At 33.7% G+C, this 15,328-nt stretch overlaps 1 protein-coding gene across 2 annotated transcripts; it reads right to left on the reverse strand.

Moving 5' to 3' along the window:
• Positions 1 to 11,051: 11,051 nt before the first annotated feature.
• LOC122607329 (MA3 DOMAIN-CONTAINING TRANSLATION REGULATORY FACTOR 2) lies at positions 11,052 to 14,868 on the reverse strand. 2 transcript variants are annotated; one of them, XM_043780283.1, is made up of 4 exons: positions 14,768 to 14,868; positions 13,552 to 13,900; positions 13,245 to 13,339; positions 11,052 to 13,044 (listed from the first exon to the last, which is right to left on the reverse strand). In XM_043780283.1, the coding sequence occupies exons 2-4, from the start codon at positions 13,781 to 13,783 to the stop codon at positions 11,206 to 11,208; spliced, it is 2,166 nt and encodes a 721-aa protein (XP_043636218.1). In that variant the 5' UTR covers positions 13,784 to 13,900; positions 14,768 to 14,868; the 3' UTR covers positions 11,052 to 11,205. The 2 variants fall into 2 exon arrangements, with proteins under 2 accessions (XP_043636218.1, XP_043636219.1); XM_043780284.1 differs by lacking the exon at positions 14,768 to 14,868 and adding an exon at positions 14,463 to 14,599.
• Between the last annotated feature and the right edge of the window lie 460 nt (positions 14,869 to 15,328).

Genomic DNA, 15,328 nt, shown 5'->3' on the forward strand with positions numbered 1-15,328 from the left:
AAGTGATAATTCGTTAGTGGGGTAGTCCGATATGCATCCGCTACGAATACCATATGAGTTTGGTGGGAACCATCCATTACATATTCCAAGAATATAACCAATCACTCACATTTGTCTTAGTTTAATTATATTCCCATATAAATAATCGACGATGGACAATTTAGAATATTTAATAATATAAAAAATATTTAATAAAAAATTCAAGGATTAAACATGCAAATATAGGACACAATTTAATATTAAATGAAATCAAACATATCAAGTATTTTATTTCATTATGGAAAATATAAATTGTTTAACATCCCTTATCTAAATACCGAACGAAAGATTTACATGAAATAACTAGCTAATTTAAGTCCTATGCCCTCGGCATGCCTTTCAAGCTTGGGCCTAGACAAAGCTTTTGTGAAAGGATCAGCTAAGTTAAAATCTGTGTGAACTTTGAGTAATTTGATTTCCCCTAGTTCGATCTGCTTACGAACATAGTGATATCGTCCAGCATAATGTTTGGCACCTTTCTGAACTCCGGGTTCGTTGGCAATGATTAATGCACCAGTATTATCACAGTACATATCATTGGGTAAGTCACTCGAGGGGATCACATCAAGCCCGCTAGTGAACTTCCTTATCCAGACTGCTTCCATTGCGGCTTTTGAGGCGGCAATGTACTCAGACTCTGTTGTAGACACGGCAACTGTGGTTTTTAGCTCATAGCATTCCACCATGCCTTCATTTAAATAATGAAGACGTATCCCGACTGATATTTTGAATCATATTTATCAGTCTGAAATCCAACATCACAAAGTCTTTTACCATTTGAATTTTTGATCGGGATTTCAACCATACACTAAGAATAATTCTTTAGTAGCACACATGTACTTAAGAATATTCTTTACAGCAATTCAATGATCCTATCCAGGATTTTGCTGATAGTGGCTAACTATATTTTGCGCAAACGCAATATCAGGTCTAGTGCATCTTATCGCATACATAATAGATCCCACAACCGAAACATAAGGGATTTTTCACATACGCTCCACCTCATTAGGTGTAGAAGCACTGTTCTTGCTAGATAAATTAAGTCTTTCTAGCATGGGAACGAAACCACGCTCAGAATTCTCAATCTTGAAATGCTTCAAGATCTTATCAATATAAGCACTTTGACTTAAACTAAACAACCGCTTTGATCTATCTCAGTAGATCTTGATTCCAAGAATAAATGCCGCTTCTCCTAAATCTTTCATGGCAAAACACTTTCCAAGATGGGATTTAACATCTTGCAACATTGGAATGTGTTTTCCTATGATCAATATGTCATCGACATATAAGATAAGGAAAGTAACATTATTCCCACTAGCTTTGCGATATACACATGGCTCATCGAGATTTTGAACAAAACCAAACTTTTTGATTTCTTCATCAAACCGTTTATTCCAACTTCTTGATGCTTACTTTAGTCCATAAATGGACCTTTGAAGCTTGCATACTTTGTTGGGATGTTTTGGATCAATAAAACCTTCCGGTTGATCCATATAGACTTCTTCATCCAAGTAACCATTTAAGAAGGCAGTCTTAACATCCATTTGCCATATCTCAAAGTCATAGTACGCTGCTATAGCTAAGAGAATCCTAATAGCTCTAATGTCCGCAACTGGAGAAAAGGTTTCATCATAATCAACACCAAAACGTTGAGTATAACCTTTCGCCACGAGACGAGCTTTATAGGTGTGTACATTTCCATCCATGTCCGTATTCTTTTTGAAGATCCACTTACACCCAACAGTTTGAGCATTTTGTAGAAGATCAACTAAGCTCCAAACTTGATTGTCTTTCATGGATTTCATTTCCACCTTCGTAGCTTCAAGCCATTTGTCAGATTCCGGATCTGATAATGCAGCTTTGAAATTTGGAGGCTCATCGAGATCTCCAACAACGTCTTCTTCTACCATCAGACATAGTCTTTCGGTAGGACGTCTTGTCCTTTCGGACCTACGAAGTGGAATCGCTTCATTATCATTGACTTGAGGTTCATCACTTTGAACATCCCCCCCCCCCCCAAGTTGATGATTGCTAGTATCTTCAGAAGGTGACACATCTTCCTCTTGAGTCTCATCAAGTTAAACAACCCTCCCATTGTTCTCTTGAACTAATTTCTTTTCAAAGAATTCAGCATATCGAGCAACACAAACAGTGTTTTTGGCGGGATCATAGAAGTCATAACCCATCGTTTCCTTAGGGTATCCGACAAAGATGCACTTAGTAGTTCTGGGTTCAAGTTTGTCAGGCGTATCGCGCTTCACAAGTGCCTCACATCCCCAGACTCTTAAGACAAATTAGGGACATCACCATGCCATAATTCGTACGGTGTCTTGTCAACCTTCTTGGTTGGAACCATATTGAGAATGCGTACAACAGTCTCTAGAGCATAATCCCAAAACGAAAATGGGAGAGTTGTACGGGTCATCATTGATCTTACCATGTCTAACAAGGTTCGATTTCTCCTTTCAGGCACTCCATTATGCTGAGGAGTGTATGGAGGAGTAAGCTGTTGGACAATTCCACATGCTTTAAGATAATCCTTAAACTCTTGGCTTAAGTATCCACCACCGCGATCCGAATGAAGAATCTTGATGGTTTTACCGAGTTGATTTTCTACTTCATTTTTTTAAACTCTTTGAATGTTTCAAAGACTTCATGTTTATGTTTAAGCAAGTAAACATAACCATAACGACTGAAATCATTCATAGAATAATGAAGTAGCTAGCATTTTTCCTTGACATATGTCTAAAAGGGCTACATACATCGATATGTATTAGTCCAAGTAGTTCCTTAGCCCTCTCCGGTTTTATGTGGAAAGGGTATTCTTGTCATCTTGCCGAAACACAAGACATTCATTTCTCAAATGATTCATCATTTGATTGTAAGATCCCTTCACATTGAAGGTTTTCAATGCTTTTCCTGCTAACGACAATTTCAAAGATACGCATTTATCAAATGATTCATCATTCGATTTGTAAGATCTCTTCACATTGAAGACTTTTAATGCGTTTCTTGCTAATGATAATGCCAAAGACACACATTTATCAAATGATTCATCATTTGATTTGTAAGATATCTTCACATTGAAGTCTTTAAATGTGTTTCTTGACAAAAATTAAACAAGATGACCATGTCAAAAATATAGTCCAAGTTAACTTGACTCTTTTGCTATTGAATTATCATTTGAATCTCATCAACACTTATAATTCAGTTAAGACGATACTCGAAGAACTGGTTAAACCAACTTGCTTCTTCTTCTTGTTCAACTCAGCTAGATACTTAGGACAATTCCTCTTCCAGTGTCTCACTATAGCATAGTGATGACAACACTGGTCTTTAGCCGTATGCTTCTTTTTCCAAAGGGTCTTTTAAGGTTTTGAGACTAAAACTTTGTTTTCTCTTACCTAAGTTCTTGCCTTTAGCTTTACGGTTGTTTTGCTTTCTAAACCATTCCCCCTTGATCATAAGAACTTGGGGTATCTCAGATTTCTTGGAAGGTTTTCTTTATACTCAATCAACTTGATATGAAGCCCAACTATGCAAATCTGCAATTATCTCTTATACCAATAAGAATCGACAGAAGATACGCATAGTTTAATCCTTTCCATAATGCTCAAAGTGACTCTTCATCTTGAGTACATGAGCACTCGCCGGTTTCCCATACTCGTGTTCAAGTTATAGAGTGACTCAATTAGCTCAAGTAATTTCATCTTCAACTTGTTTTCCATACATAGACTTAAGTTATTTGATCATATCACACGGATTTTGCAATCCGAATTGCCTTTTGAAGCTTAGGAGACATGCTTCTAGCATCAAATAAGCAACCTCAATATGTCTATTGTACCGAGTATTTTATGCTTTCAACTGCAAAGCAGTGGCATTCGCATCAGGAATAGCGGTATCTGAGTTTCAAATGACATCGGTTTTCTTTTCAACTCTTAGAACAATTCTCTATTGACAAAACAATCATTGAAATTGGTTTCAGAAAGTTTTCTTTCTAGCATCGACCTAAAAGCCGATTGGTGTATGTTTTGTGAAGGATTTGTTGCCTTTTACAAAATAGATTCAAGTTCAATTATCGGTATTTTCGATAATAAATCCTTAAGAAATTAATTACCCAATGTTTATAAAATAAACAATTAATTTCATTAAGGCTAGGATCCAATTGACATGCAACCATTTCATCAGTTGATCTGCTAGAAATGATTGCATTCAAAAGGTAAGTGACGATCAATAATTGCATTACAAGTGCAATTCCTAGAAAATATGGGACCTACGTAAGACACTCGATTCATCAAGTGATCTTTTGTAGTCATGTTTTGTCCCATCTTTTGCCACGGGTCAAGGTCTCACCGCTTAAATCGCTTTAAGTCGTCCAACTAAGAACGTGCAAAATTGACCACCACTGTGTACCAGTGAATGGGTTTCGCCATGCAATCGCCATTTCACCACTGTGTACCAGTGAGTAAAACAACGACCCCATGTGTCCTTGACAAATTGGATGGCAAATGACTTAAGTTTATTGGGTCATTCAATTTGATATGTGATCAAAAAGTTATGTTTCGAAGATTCATGCATATCTTCTAAACATAATATTTAATAAAATCATTTTTATAGTCTTAACAACACAAGAGAGCTCGGTAGCTCCATTTGAACGCACAAAGAAGCGCAAGGGCAAAGGTTTGCGATGAACGCAATTAAAAACCCGCCTTTTTAGAAGGCTAGCGCACTCCGACTTATACCTCTCTTAGAGTTTGTTCAAATGGGTGAGCCGGTGTATCTTAAGGTTGTAAGACTCCAATTTTATTAAAAAATCTCTATTTCGATATTGCTTAGTCAAGTTTATATTTTCTCAAAACAATTTTACATCACAATTTATATTACAATAAATATGCAAAATCATAAACTATAATTTTAAGCATGCAACGAGTTATGGTAAGCCACTAAACATGTCACTATGGTTTAATTATGTCTAAATCGGCTCCCCCTTCAAAGAAGAGGACCACATATGTAACACCCCAACTAAGGCGGAACAATGAGATGTACAGAAGGTCGAGTATTCAAACAAATAACATTCACCATAGTTCTATTTGATAAAAGAATTTACAAATGTACAAGCGTGTGAACCAATTTCCAAGTACAAATGCGTCCACCGTACTTGAATATTAAGTTCACGAAACAAATAACAAGCACATGAAGTAGTATACTACAATGATCAAGGCGGATTCCATTGCCTATTACAAGGTTTGATCTTTGACTCCAAATGGCAATGCAAATAATCATGAAGCATATAAATCCTCAATGCTTAAGCTTATTTCCTGAAAAGCATGAAGAAAAAGTGTCAACTACGAAAACGTAGTTGGTGAGTGCATAGGTTTTTATATAAATCTTGGTACATCACCGTTTTAGTACTTAGAAAAACTGATTACTATTACATTTCGAAATATCCAAACCATATGATCGACAAAATTTTCATATCATGTTATCAAGTTTCCAAATACCATAATGTCATATCAAGACTTGGAGAATCTATAGTAAAATTTCAGGTTCTCATTTGTCAAATCATCGTAAGAGAAAAAGTATATAAATCGATTAATCGTATATCATACCAAAACCATTCGGTTACCAAAATCATTTCAATATCACCAATTTCAACGTCTTTCAAGATATCATATGAGGGACGATACCCAATCCGTATGTTCAAACAACTTCCAATTATCAACAATATTAATATCAATTTCACTTAGCCACAAGGGCATAATTTACATAATTTTGATGAGTAAATGCTTGAGCCACTACTACTACCATTTTCAAGTCCAAGCTTTATAATACTTCTTATCTTTGCACAGGCTGTCAATCAAGTGCCTTACTTATACTTGGGGTCGTGTCATGAGGACGACCGATTAAACTTACGTAGCTAGAACACCCTAATGGTCGGACTGGAAGTGATGGTCATCACGAAGGCAACCAACCTTCCACCGTTACGCTCTGGATGGGTGGACGACTCCTAGTTGCGCAACTATCTAACTACAGGCCTCCCTTAGGAGTAAATAGTAGTGTACCGAAAAGAAAACGGGTTGACAGAACTCAAGTTCATCATATAATAATTATCACTTGGAACATACGTTATAACTTCATATCATAATCATACTTATCAAGAGTCATTTCATATATCAAACTTTCTTTCAAGAAACACTTCATATATATATATAAAATAACTTTACTTATCATGCTTTTCACCCCGAAAGTTAAACACATAAAATAGTTTGAAAGGGGGCTATGACTCACCTTGATATGCCGCATATTATATTCACTTATCCAAAATGGGTACTTCCCATCAATCGCTCCATCATACATCCGTCACGTTTCTCAATCACATTTCAGAGCCAAGACTATCCCTACGATAGGACTAATATACGTAAGTTCCTATCTTAAGCCATCACTTAGAAATGCCGCTTTCATTATGTTGCTATCAATTGTGGGATCCAAGTATATTGCTAACATTCGCATCGTTTTGGTTGTAGCGATTGATGGTGTAAAAGGTTACTTTAATTACATGCGTAGTTATAAATTGTTAGATTTTTGGTAACTTGGCTTCATTTGTGGTTTCACTTGGCATCTTAGGTTATCATGTAGAAATATCATATTAAGTTATGTTATCCTTATTCATCATTTGTTGTGTAGCCGATTTTAGCGCGAATTAGCATTTGCGATATCAGTATATAGCTTGGTTAACATAATTACTTATTCCTATCTCACTTGATTATCTTTGTTTTATTTGTATTACACTTATCTCATGAAATTCGTTTAAGTGTTATGGGCCATTATCAATTGGGCCTTAAGTGTCATGGGCTTTTAAATGTTTTGGGCTTACATTAGTTATTGGGCTTTACCTTATTTGGGTTAGGTGCATAATGGGTCATAGTGGTTTTGGGCTATAAGGCTTATTGGGCCAAGTGGGCCTACTGATTTGTGTTCCTTATGGGTTCATTCTTTGGGCCGGCTTAGCCCATTATGGTTCTTAGTTCATTACATAGCCCATTATGCCATTTATAAGAATACTTACAAATTTTCCAGTTTTATACTTTATTTTTAAGAAATGTTAGCTACTATTTTGGGGTCAAGACGAATTGGACCTTCATGATTTTTACACATTGACTTATATGTATCTAGTCTTTTTGTGAGTTTTTGGTGGATTTTTAGATGATGTTTGGTGTCCTTGAAAATTATCCAAACACAAACTGTCCCGAATGGGCACTGCTTGCGACATCAGAAGTTTTATAAAAGTTCTTGATGTTCTGATTGTTAGAAAAATCCCATGATTTTATTTTAAGTTCACAACACATTTAAATTACTTTCCACCAAGTATGACCTCCTGGAACTTTATGGATTAGGAGATAAAAATTGTTAAAGTTTATAAAATATTCATACAAAATTACAGTTTTGACCAGTTTCAGTAGAAAAATCATATCTTTCGTTTGGTTTAGTATTTTTGAGTAATTCCAGTTGGAGGTTAATCTTAACTCATTTGTCTACAACTTTTATTTTGATAGTTCTTCTTGAAAATGTCATCAAGTGTTCAGTTTATTCGTTACAAGACAGAAGACCAATTCTGTCAGAATGTTTATTGGTTAATGCATCCCACCAATGGTTTTGTTTGCTTGCTTTAATCTCTAGATTCCCACTAACAAAATTATTACTTTATTTTGTATCTCTTAACATCAAATATACAGTTTTCAATCAATTTCAAGTTCATCAATCATCCTTAAAAGATCCATCTCAAGTCCCATATGAAAACCAAATTAAACTAGTGCAAATCTAAGCATGTATGTAATCATCTCATCATTTTAACAACAAATCTTTATCCATCTTCAATTTAACAACTTAAAAACATATTTTTATGAAAAACTCCAGAAATATATTCATCAAAATATATAAAAATATGACCATATTTCAAAGGAAGAATCACTTTAAAATCTATTTAATCTATGACAACACCTTTGGGTCTTAAACTAGTTGAATCATTGAATCTTTCTTCTAGATTTCAACATGCATGAGCATGAGGAAGAAGATTCTATCAACTTGCCTTCATCAAGTGTATTTTCAAGAAGAAAATTAAAGAAAAACATGGTCTTTGATAAAGATCTTTTAGTATATACAAGAACAAGATAGATTAAACAAAGAGATGAAGATTTATACCCTTCTTGCACTCGGTTTTGGAGATGAATTTGGGCAAAAATTTCGTGGCCTTTATGCTCTATATAACCCTTATTCCAAGCTTAAAATAACCCTTAAAAGTATCTTGAATCAACCCTTGTTTAATCCTTTAAAAACCCTTATTATTACTATAACTTTAGATTGATTTTTCTTGCCTTTTTGTTGCTCTCTTTGAACCGAAAATGATGAAGAGAGGAAGATGATAATGTGCAGATTTTTGAGAGAAAAATGAGAGAGAAATAAGAGATTAAGTGTATTGGGAAGTGTTGGAGTGTTTAGGGAGTGTAAAGTGTGAGTTGGAGTGTAAGTATGGGTGTAGCATGCATTGGAAGTGTAAGAATAAAGAGACTAGTTATTTTTGATTGGTTGAGTTGTTTTGGGAAGGGGGAGGCCGGTTTTGGGTAGTGTTTTGGAGGGGATTTTGAATTTTTTTGATGTATGAAGTGTATGTATGGATATAAGTTTGTATTTTTAATTTTGTAGTTGTTTTTCCTAAGTTTATAAATATATTTGTATGGATGGATGTGAATTTAGTTAAGTGCTTGTATATATCTTTGTTAAGTTGTGTTTGTATGTAAGTATGCATGCCGTGTATATACATATGCATGTACGTTTGTATTTTAATTTGTTAATTCGCTCTTTATTATAAACCGTTACTCATGTTAGACGTATATATGCCCATTATTATTTAAACTCATTTTATGTACACAATAGTTTATAAGTATGTATTGTAAGATGGTCATTATATTTCTATATTCAAATGTACTTCAATTAGCTTGGTGATTTAGATTGTTGGACATTTCCTAAGATTTATGATTGTTATCACAACTTGTGAGTCTTACCTTATTATTTATATAACTTAACTTCTTGAAATAAAATTTTTGATTCATTGGCATTTTATCAAGCTCAATTAGAACTAATATCTGTAGCTTGAGATCGGCTTGATTGATTATAGTTATTGGTTATAGCATTTCTAAGATAGCTAGTCATCTATGGTATTTCTAAGGCATCTCACCATACCATAGGGCAATTATCACTATGCTTTGAATATCTAAAAGGTCGATTCTCTTAATAAATCTCTAGGGATAAAGTCCAAGTAAATTATCCTACTCGAAATTTGAGGGTTGTTACAACATACATCAAGTTGTCTTGATTGCGTAAGCCTTAAACATATACAAAACAAACAATTATCACATGATCACATAGTTTGCTCACTGGAAATTCCAGTAGCTTCACGACCTGTTTAGACCTATTTCTGGTCCGATTCAGATTTTGACCAGAACTACAAAGTTTTAGCCCTATGTGTTGATCATCTACAGTTCAAAGCACGACCTCTAACTCATTACGGATTAAAAAATATGAATTTTTTAGTAAACTGTCACAAAACAGAAATTTATACGAAAAAAATTCACATTGTCACACAATTAATTATCCAATTATCTAGCATAATTAACCCTAATGATCAAGATTTCATATCAATATATCTAAGTAAGAATCATGAATGATTTGCATGAAAAATTCATGATTTTTACTTCTTTTTAACCATTAAAAATTAAAGGTATACACATAATCACATGCAATTTATCACATAAACATGCAATTAATCAAAACTTGGATTAGGAACCCTAAAAAATAACTTTTTTTATTTTTTATTTTCTGGAAAAATTTTCGATCCATATATATATATATATATATTAAATAAAACCTTTTTCTAATTTAAATAATGTAATAAAATTACAAAATCAATTTAACAATATATATATATATATAATCGAAATTTTTAAAATCAAGAACCCTAACCCCCCTTCAAGTTTTGATCTATTGGTAATCAAAAAATATACATAGTAGGCTCGTGATACCACTATTGAGTTATATAACTATTATCAAACAAATCACAAAGCACGCAACGGAAGACAAGATCTATATAGTTTAATTAATTAACCAAGATAGAAAACGTGTACCTTAAATTGGAGAGAATAAGCAAGAAACCTTTATGATAAGGTTTGAATTAAACCTCTCTACGATTGCACACACAACGTTGGAATGTATGTATGCTAGTACTTGATCACGAACCGAACAACCCTTTGTTACTAGCTTCTTAATTCGACCCAAACAAAACCCCGAAACCCTTTTGTGATGATGTAGTCGATCGAACCAAGAGAGAAGAGGAGAGAAGAAGAGATTTTTAGGGTTTTAGAAAACCTAATGAATGTGTAGAAAACAATTAACTTAGACCTCTATTTATAGGATTAGGTTTACTTGATGACCAAGTTTAGGGTTTGTGAAACCCCTTCCTTCTCCTAGTTCGACCAGCCCCTCTAGGAACATTCTAGAGGGCCTCCTAATCGTTTCCTAATTCCAACTCTCCTCCGTTAAGTCTGTTAGTTAAGTACCGTTAACTTTTAACTCTTTTAATGGACCTCCGTTAGTTTTTCGTGATCAAATTAATTAATAAATTACATTTAATATATTAATTAATTTATAGTTACATTCACGTTGAGATGTGACCCCGTATGCTTAAATACTTTCCGGACATACGTTCATTTTACGTGATCATATTCCAACACATACAAGTTCCTTTATCACTCGCAACACTTGTATACAGTTGACACTAGTGTAGTCGCATAAATCTCATTAAAATGTATACTTGTTGATAAAAGTTCATTCAATATTTGATATGGTATATTTGCATTCGATAATACGTTGTCCTAGGAACATTTTTGTAGAACATGCAACTTGTGTATCAAATAGTAAAATTCTTTTCATCACTAATATGACACATTTGAGATTCATAGTTTCATTCAAGTCTACAAGTAACATGAAGTTAGTAATTTGTATCAAACTTAACCGTTTCATATGAGTATTATATCCATACCTGTGTAAAATTCAGAATCATTTATTCTCAATTTTTCCAAAATTTTCGTTCTCAACTAAAACCAAATACTAAAACTAAACATTTCGAGTATGATACCCATTCTCCATCGGATGAGCTGCTTTGTTGAAACTAAAAGACGTGTCCAACCATCCTTCGGCATTAGCCCTTTCGACAAGCAATCCAAATTGCTTATTAGCATCGGGTACATCTAAACTCAAATCATCAAGTGATTCAGCCACCCTTCCAAACCCTTTAGTCATTTGTATTTGGGTAATAATTCCTGTGTTAAAACACTCTTTGAGAAGCCTCCAAACTCGATCATTTTTTTTCTCGATAATTGTCACCAATGATTTCTTAACAACCTCATGATGAAAAAACGGCATTCCCAGTTCAGTTATGCATCGACACGCTTCTCGTGTGCCTCCACCCGATTCGAATTCCTCCAAAAGTTTACCAATTTGATCTTTAACATCTTCTATCGCCCATCCGTTTGTGTAACTTCCTCCACCACCCCAACACCTTAAAATACGTTCACCCGAAAGCCGAGCATTAAGAAGTGAACGAGCCATTTTCAAGACTTGGTTTCCAATGGAATCGAGTTTCACGGAAGGACCCCCAATTTCCTCCAAGTGTAAAGGGGCCAAAACATCATCAACAACTGCTCGAGCTAAAAACATAGCCAAATCTTCCACAACAACCGGAATATCTAAAGCAATATCATCTGCACATTGAATCAACATCGTGAAACCGTTAACCACATCATCGGCTGGGAAATATAATGAGGACAACAATACTGAAGCCATCTCTTTTTCTCTCTTTTTCCTCTCCATCGCCAACATAATTAACCTTTTCACAAAAACTGCTTTCAATTCAGGTATAGAAGAAAGATTTTCTGATTCTAAACAACTATTTACTTCCAAAACATCACCCGTTAAAAAGTACTCTTGGATTATAGATTGAGCTTTTGCTTTAAACACTTTCATTATGCTATCTTCAACTAAATTCTTTTCAGAAGATGAAACTTGTTTTAAGGATGAAGCACATAACCATCCCTCTGATGCTGCTTTTGAGATCAAAGATTGTAAAAGTTCTTTAGCATTTGGGATATCAAGTGATAAATCATCAATAGAGTCAATGATTCGTGTGAACCCTTTTGAGATCTGACTTGAATTTATCAAACATTCCTCAGAAGCAGTTTTCAATAAATCAAGAAGTTTACCCTCGACCTTATTTCGTTCCATTGCCATAATGATTGCCTGTTTCACGATCTCATGATGAAAAAACGGGACCTTTAAGTCATTTATGCATCGAATGGCTTCCTTCTTATCACCACTAACTACATACTCGACTAACAAATTGTCAATTTTAGCCTTCACATTCTCAACAGTTTTATTCTGGCTACCACCCCACCGTCGTTCAATAACTTCTGCATGTAATGGGGCCGACAAATAACCCTTATCAGCGCGCTTAATAACATCAATACCCTTTGCACCACCTGGCAAAGCATCCATTTCTTTTTTCAAGAAAGCAGGAGGAAGTATATCGTCTACAACAGCTCGAGCTAAAAACAATGCTAGAATATCAACAGTATCAGGAATATCTACAATCAAATCATCTGCAGATTCAACGAGCTTACGAAAACCTTTATATACTTGTCGGGGATCGATAACATCAGCATAGAGAGAGGACAAAAGAACAGCAGCCATTTCTTTTTCTTTGTCATGGCGATCCATTGCCATAGAGATAAGTTTCTTCACAAAATAGTAACTATAGCTCGGCATTTGAAGATCTTTTAACTCATTCGCAGCTGAGATAACATCATCAGTGGCAAAGTATTCTTCAACAATAACTATAACTTTCTTCTTGTACATCTCAAATCGCGAACAAACTTTTTTAACTGTTGCATCATTCTCCTGAAACAATGCACTTATCTCACATTAGTTACCATTATAAATTGAACCTTTTTATTTTAGACACTATTTGGATTATATTTTATTGTTAATATAAATATGATCTCCGGACTACTAAAAAAATGATATCCAGATCACTTAATCCTCCTGAACCATACCAAAGTTAATAAAAGTTGAATTTTCATAAAAGAAGAAACACATACCTCGGTACTACTGTAGTTTGGGTCATTAATATCAACAAAACAATTGCCATCCACATCAAGTAATCCTACCCATGTCCCTTTTCCTCCACAACCACCTGCAGAGAGATATCATTGTGAGAACCCCTTTGATCAAAAACATCATGTAAGTGGCTACATGCAACTAACAAAAATCTTCAAAATTTTGATTTCTGTCAGGTATAACTTGTCAAACAATCATCATCAGGGATGCCTGGCTATAACCACTTTCATTTGTAAAAAATAAAAATAAAAATCCCTTAATAGCAAAGATACAAGTAAAATGTTAAACCTTTCTTAGGATGAGCATCGATTCCAGTATGCGCACGCCTATCGTTCTTTCTTGGGCTAACACCATTTGTAGGACTCCCTCTTATTGGGCTATCTTTGCTTTGCCGAACCTTCGGAGATCTTGGAGACGTCAAGATTCTTAACGAAGAAACCGATGAGGGATCCACACTTTCTGAATCCGTATAAACTTCTTCCGTGTGATCGTTAGTCTTGTACCCTTCACTTAAATCCATTTATATTTCTTAAACAGAGAGGATGCTACCATTACAATTTCATAAGAAAATTGGAGCCTCCTCTCATATACATTATCTACTTTATCCTCTCACAAGTATCGGCCCCAAATCAATTTCCTACAAGACAAAACTAATTATTTATATGAATGTAAATTTACCTTAACATTTCATACTCTCATCAACCAATTAAATACCTATTTTTACACTCGGTTTCATCAAGTTGCAATAACCGTTTACAAACATAAATTAAAACGTCTACGCATATATGTATCATAATAAATCCACAAATATTTCCATGTTTGGAATCAAATGGTAAAAATATGTAATACATAAATATTTTCAAAATTTGGTTCAAGCAAATGATCAATCACCACACTTAAATATTTCTATCAAATCAAAGCATAACTCAAAACGCCTCCTAATTATCACTAACTCAGTATACATGTTTTTGCTTATATAATTAAAAGATTGTTATAATATTGATGATACTTCCTCACAATAATAAGTAAACCAAAATAAAACAAAATGCTGGTCATAAAATCAATAATTACAATAATTTGAAATAGTTACATACCCAATTCTTTTACAAATTTACAATTCTCAAAACCCACTTTGCATATTGGCACTTGATAATGAAAAAAAAAACCAATAATAATAAAATGATCAAAATATAAATTACCTGAAAGATAATGAACAGTTGAACACAACAGAGGGTAATAGCAGATTAATGGTTAATCAACAAGATTAACCATCAAAGATGAATTAAACAACTCAAAGTCAATAAAAGATATGATATTATTAACTCATTTAATTGGAAATTTGTAACGAAAAAGAAGAAATAGAGGAAAAGAATTACATTATAAATTCAAACAAGAAAGAGAAAATAATGGGACTTTAGACATGGAAAACTAATTTTAGACACAAGTTTTTCCCAAGATTGTGGATGTTATTATATATATTTGTGGCAAAAAATAGATACTTTACCCGACAAACAAGAGTTCTTCACCGAAATGATAAATTTGCATCATTTTGTCTTTCTAATTTTAGGCAATTTATTTTGGAAATAGTTTGTGTTATGCTATTTTAAGCAAGATTTATGTTATTTGTATTTAAGGAAAAGATATAATCTTTATCATTGTTGATTCAATGAACTAAAGAAGAGGAAGACCGGCTTTAACGACTTGTAGTCGAACAATAAATATTGATACAATTATATATATATACTAGGTCTTTTACCCACATGATGCGTGAATATTGAATTTATTTTTCAAAACTTTTAACATTGACAATCTATAAAATGTGATCTAGTTATCGTAATTTTATTGTGTTGTTTATTTTGCTAGCTATGTAAATAGAAATTAAAAAAAATAGAATCTAACTGTTACAGTTTACAAAGTTAAAAAATAAAATAATCTGACTTTAAAAAAAATCACATTTATTACTCACAAAAATGAATATATCTAGTTCTTTTGTATAATGATGTTTTAAAAAATTATTATTCACCAAGAATTTACAACCTCTATATCTAGTTAACGAAAATCTAAC

This window comes from Erigeron canadensis, chromosome 7 (genome assembly GCF_010389155.1).
Source record: "Erigeron canadensis isolate Cc75 chromosome 7, C_canadensis_v1, whole genome shotgun sequence".
Lineage (NCBI taxonomy): Eukaryota > Viridiplantae > Streptophyta > Magnoliopsida > Asterales > Asteraceae > Erigeron > Erigeron canadensis.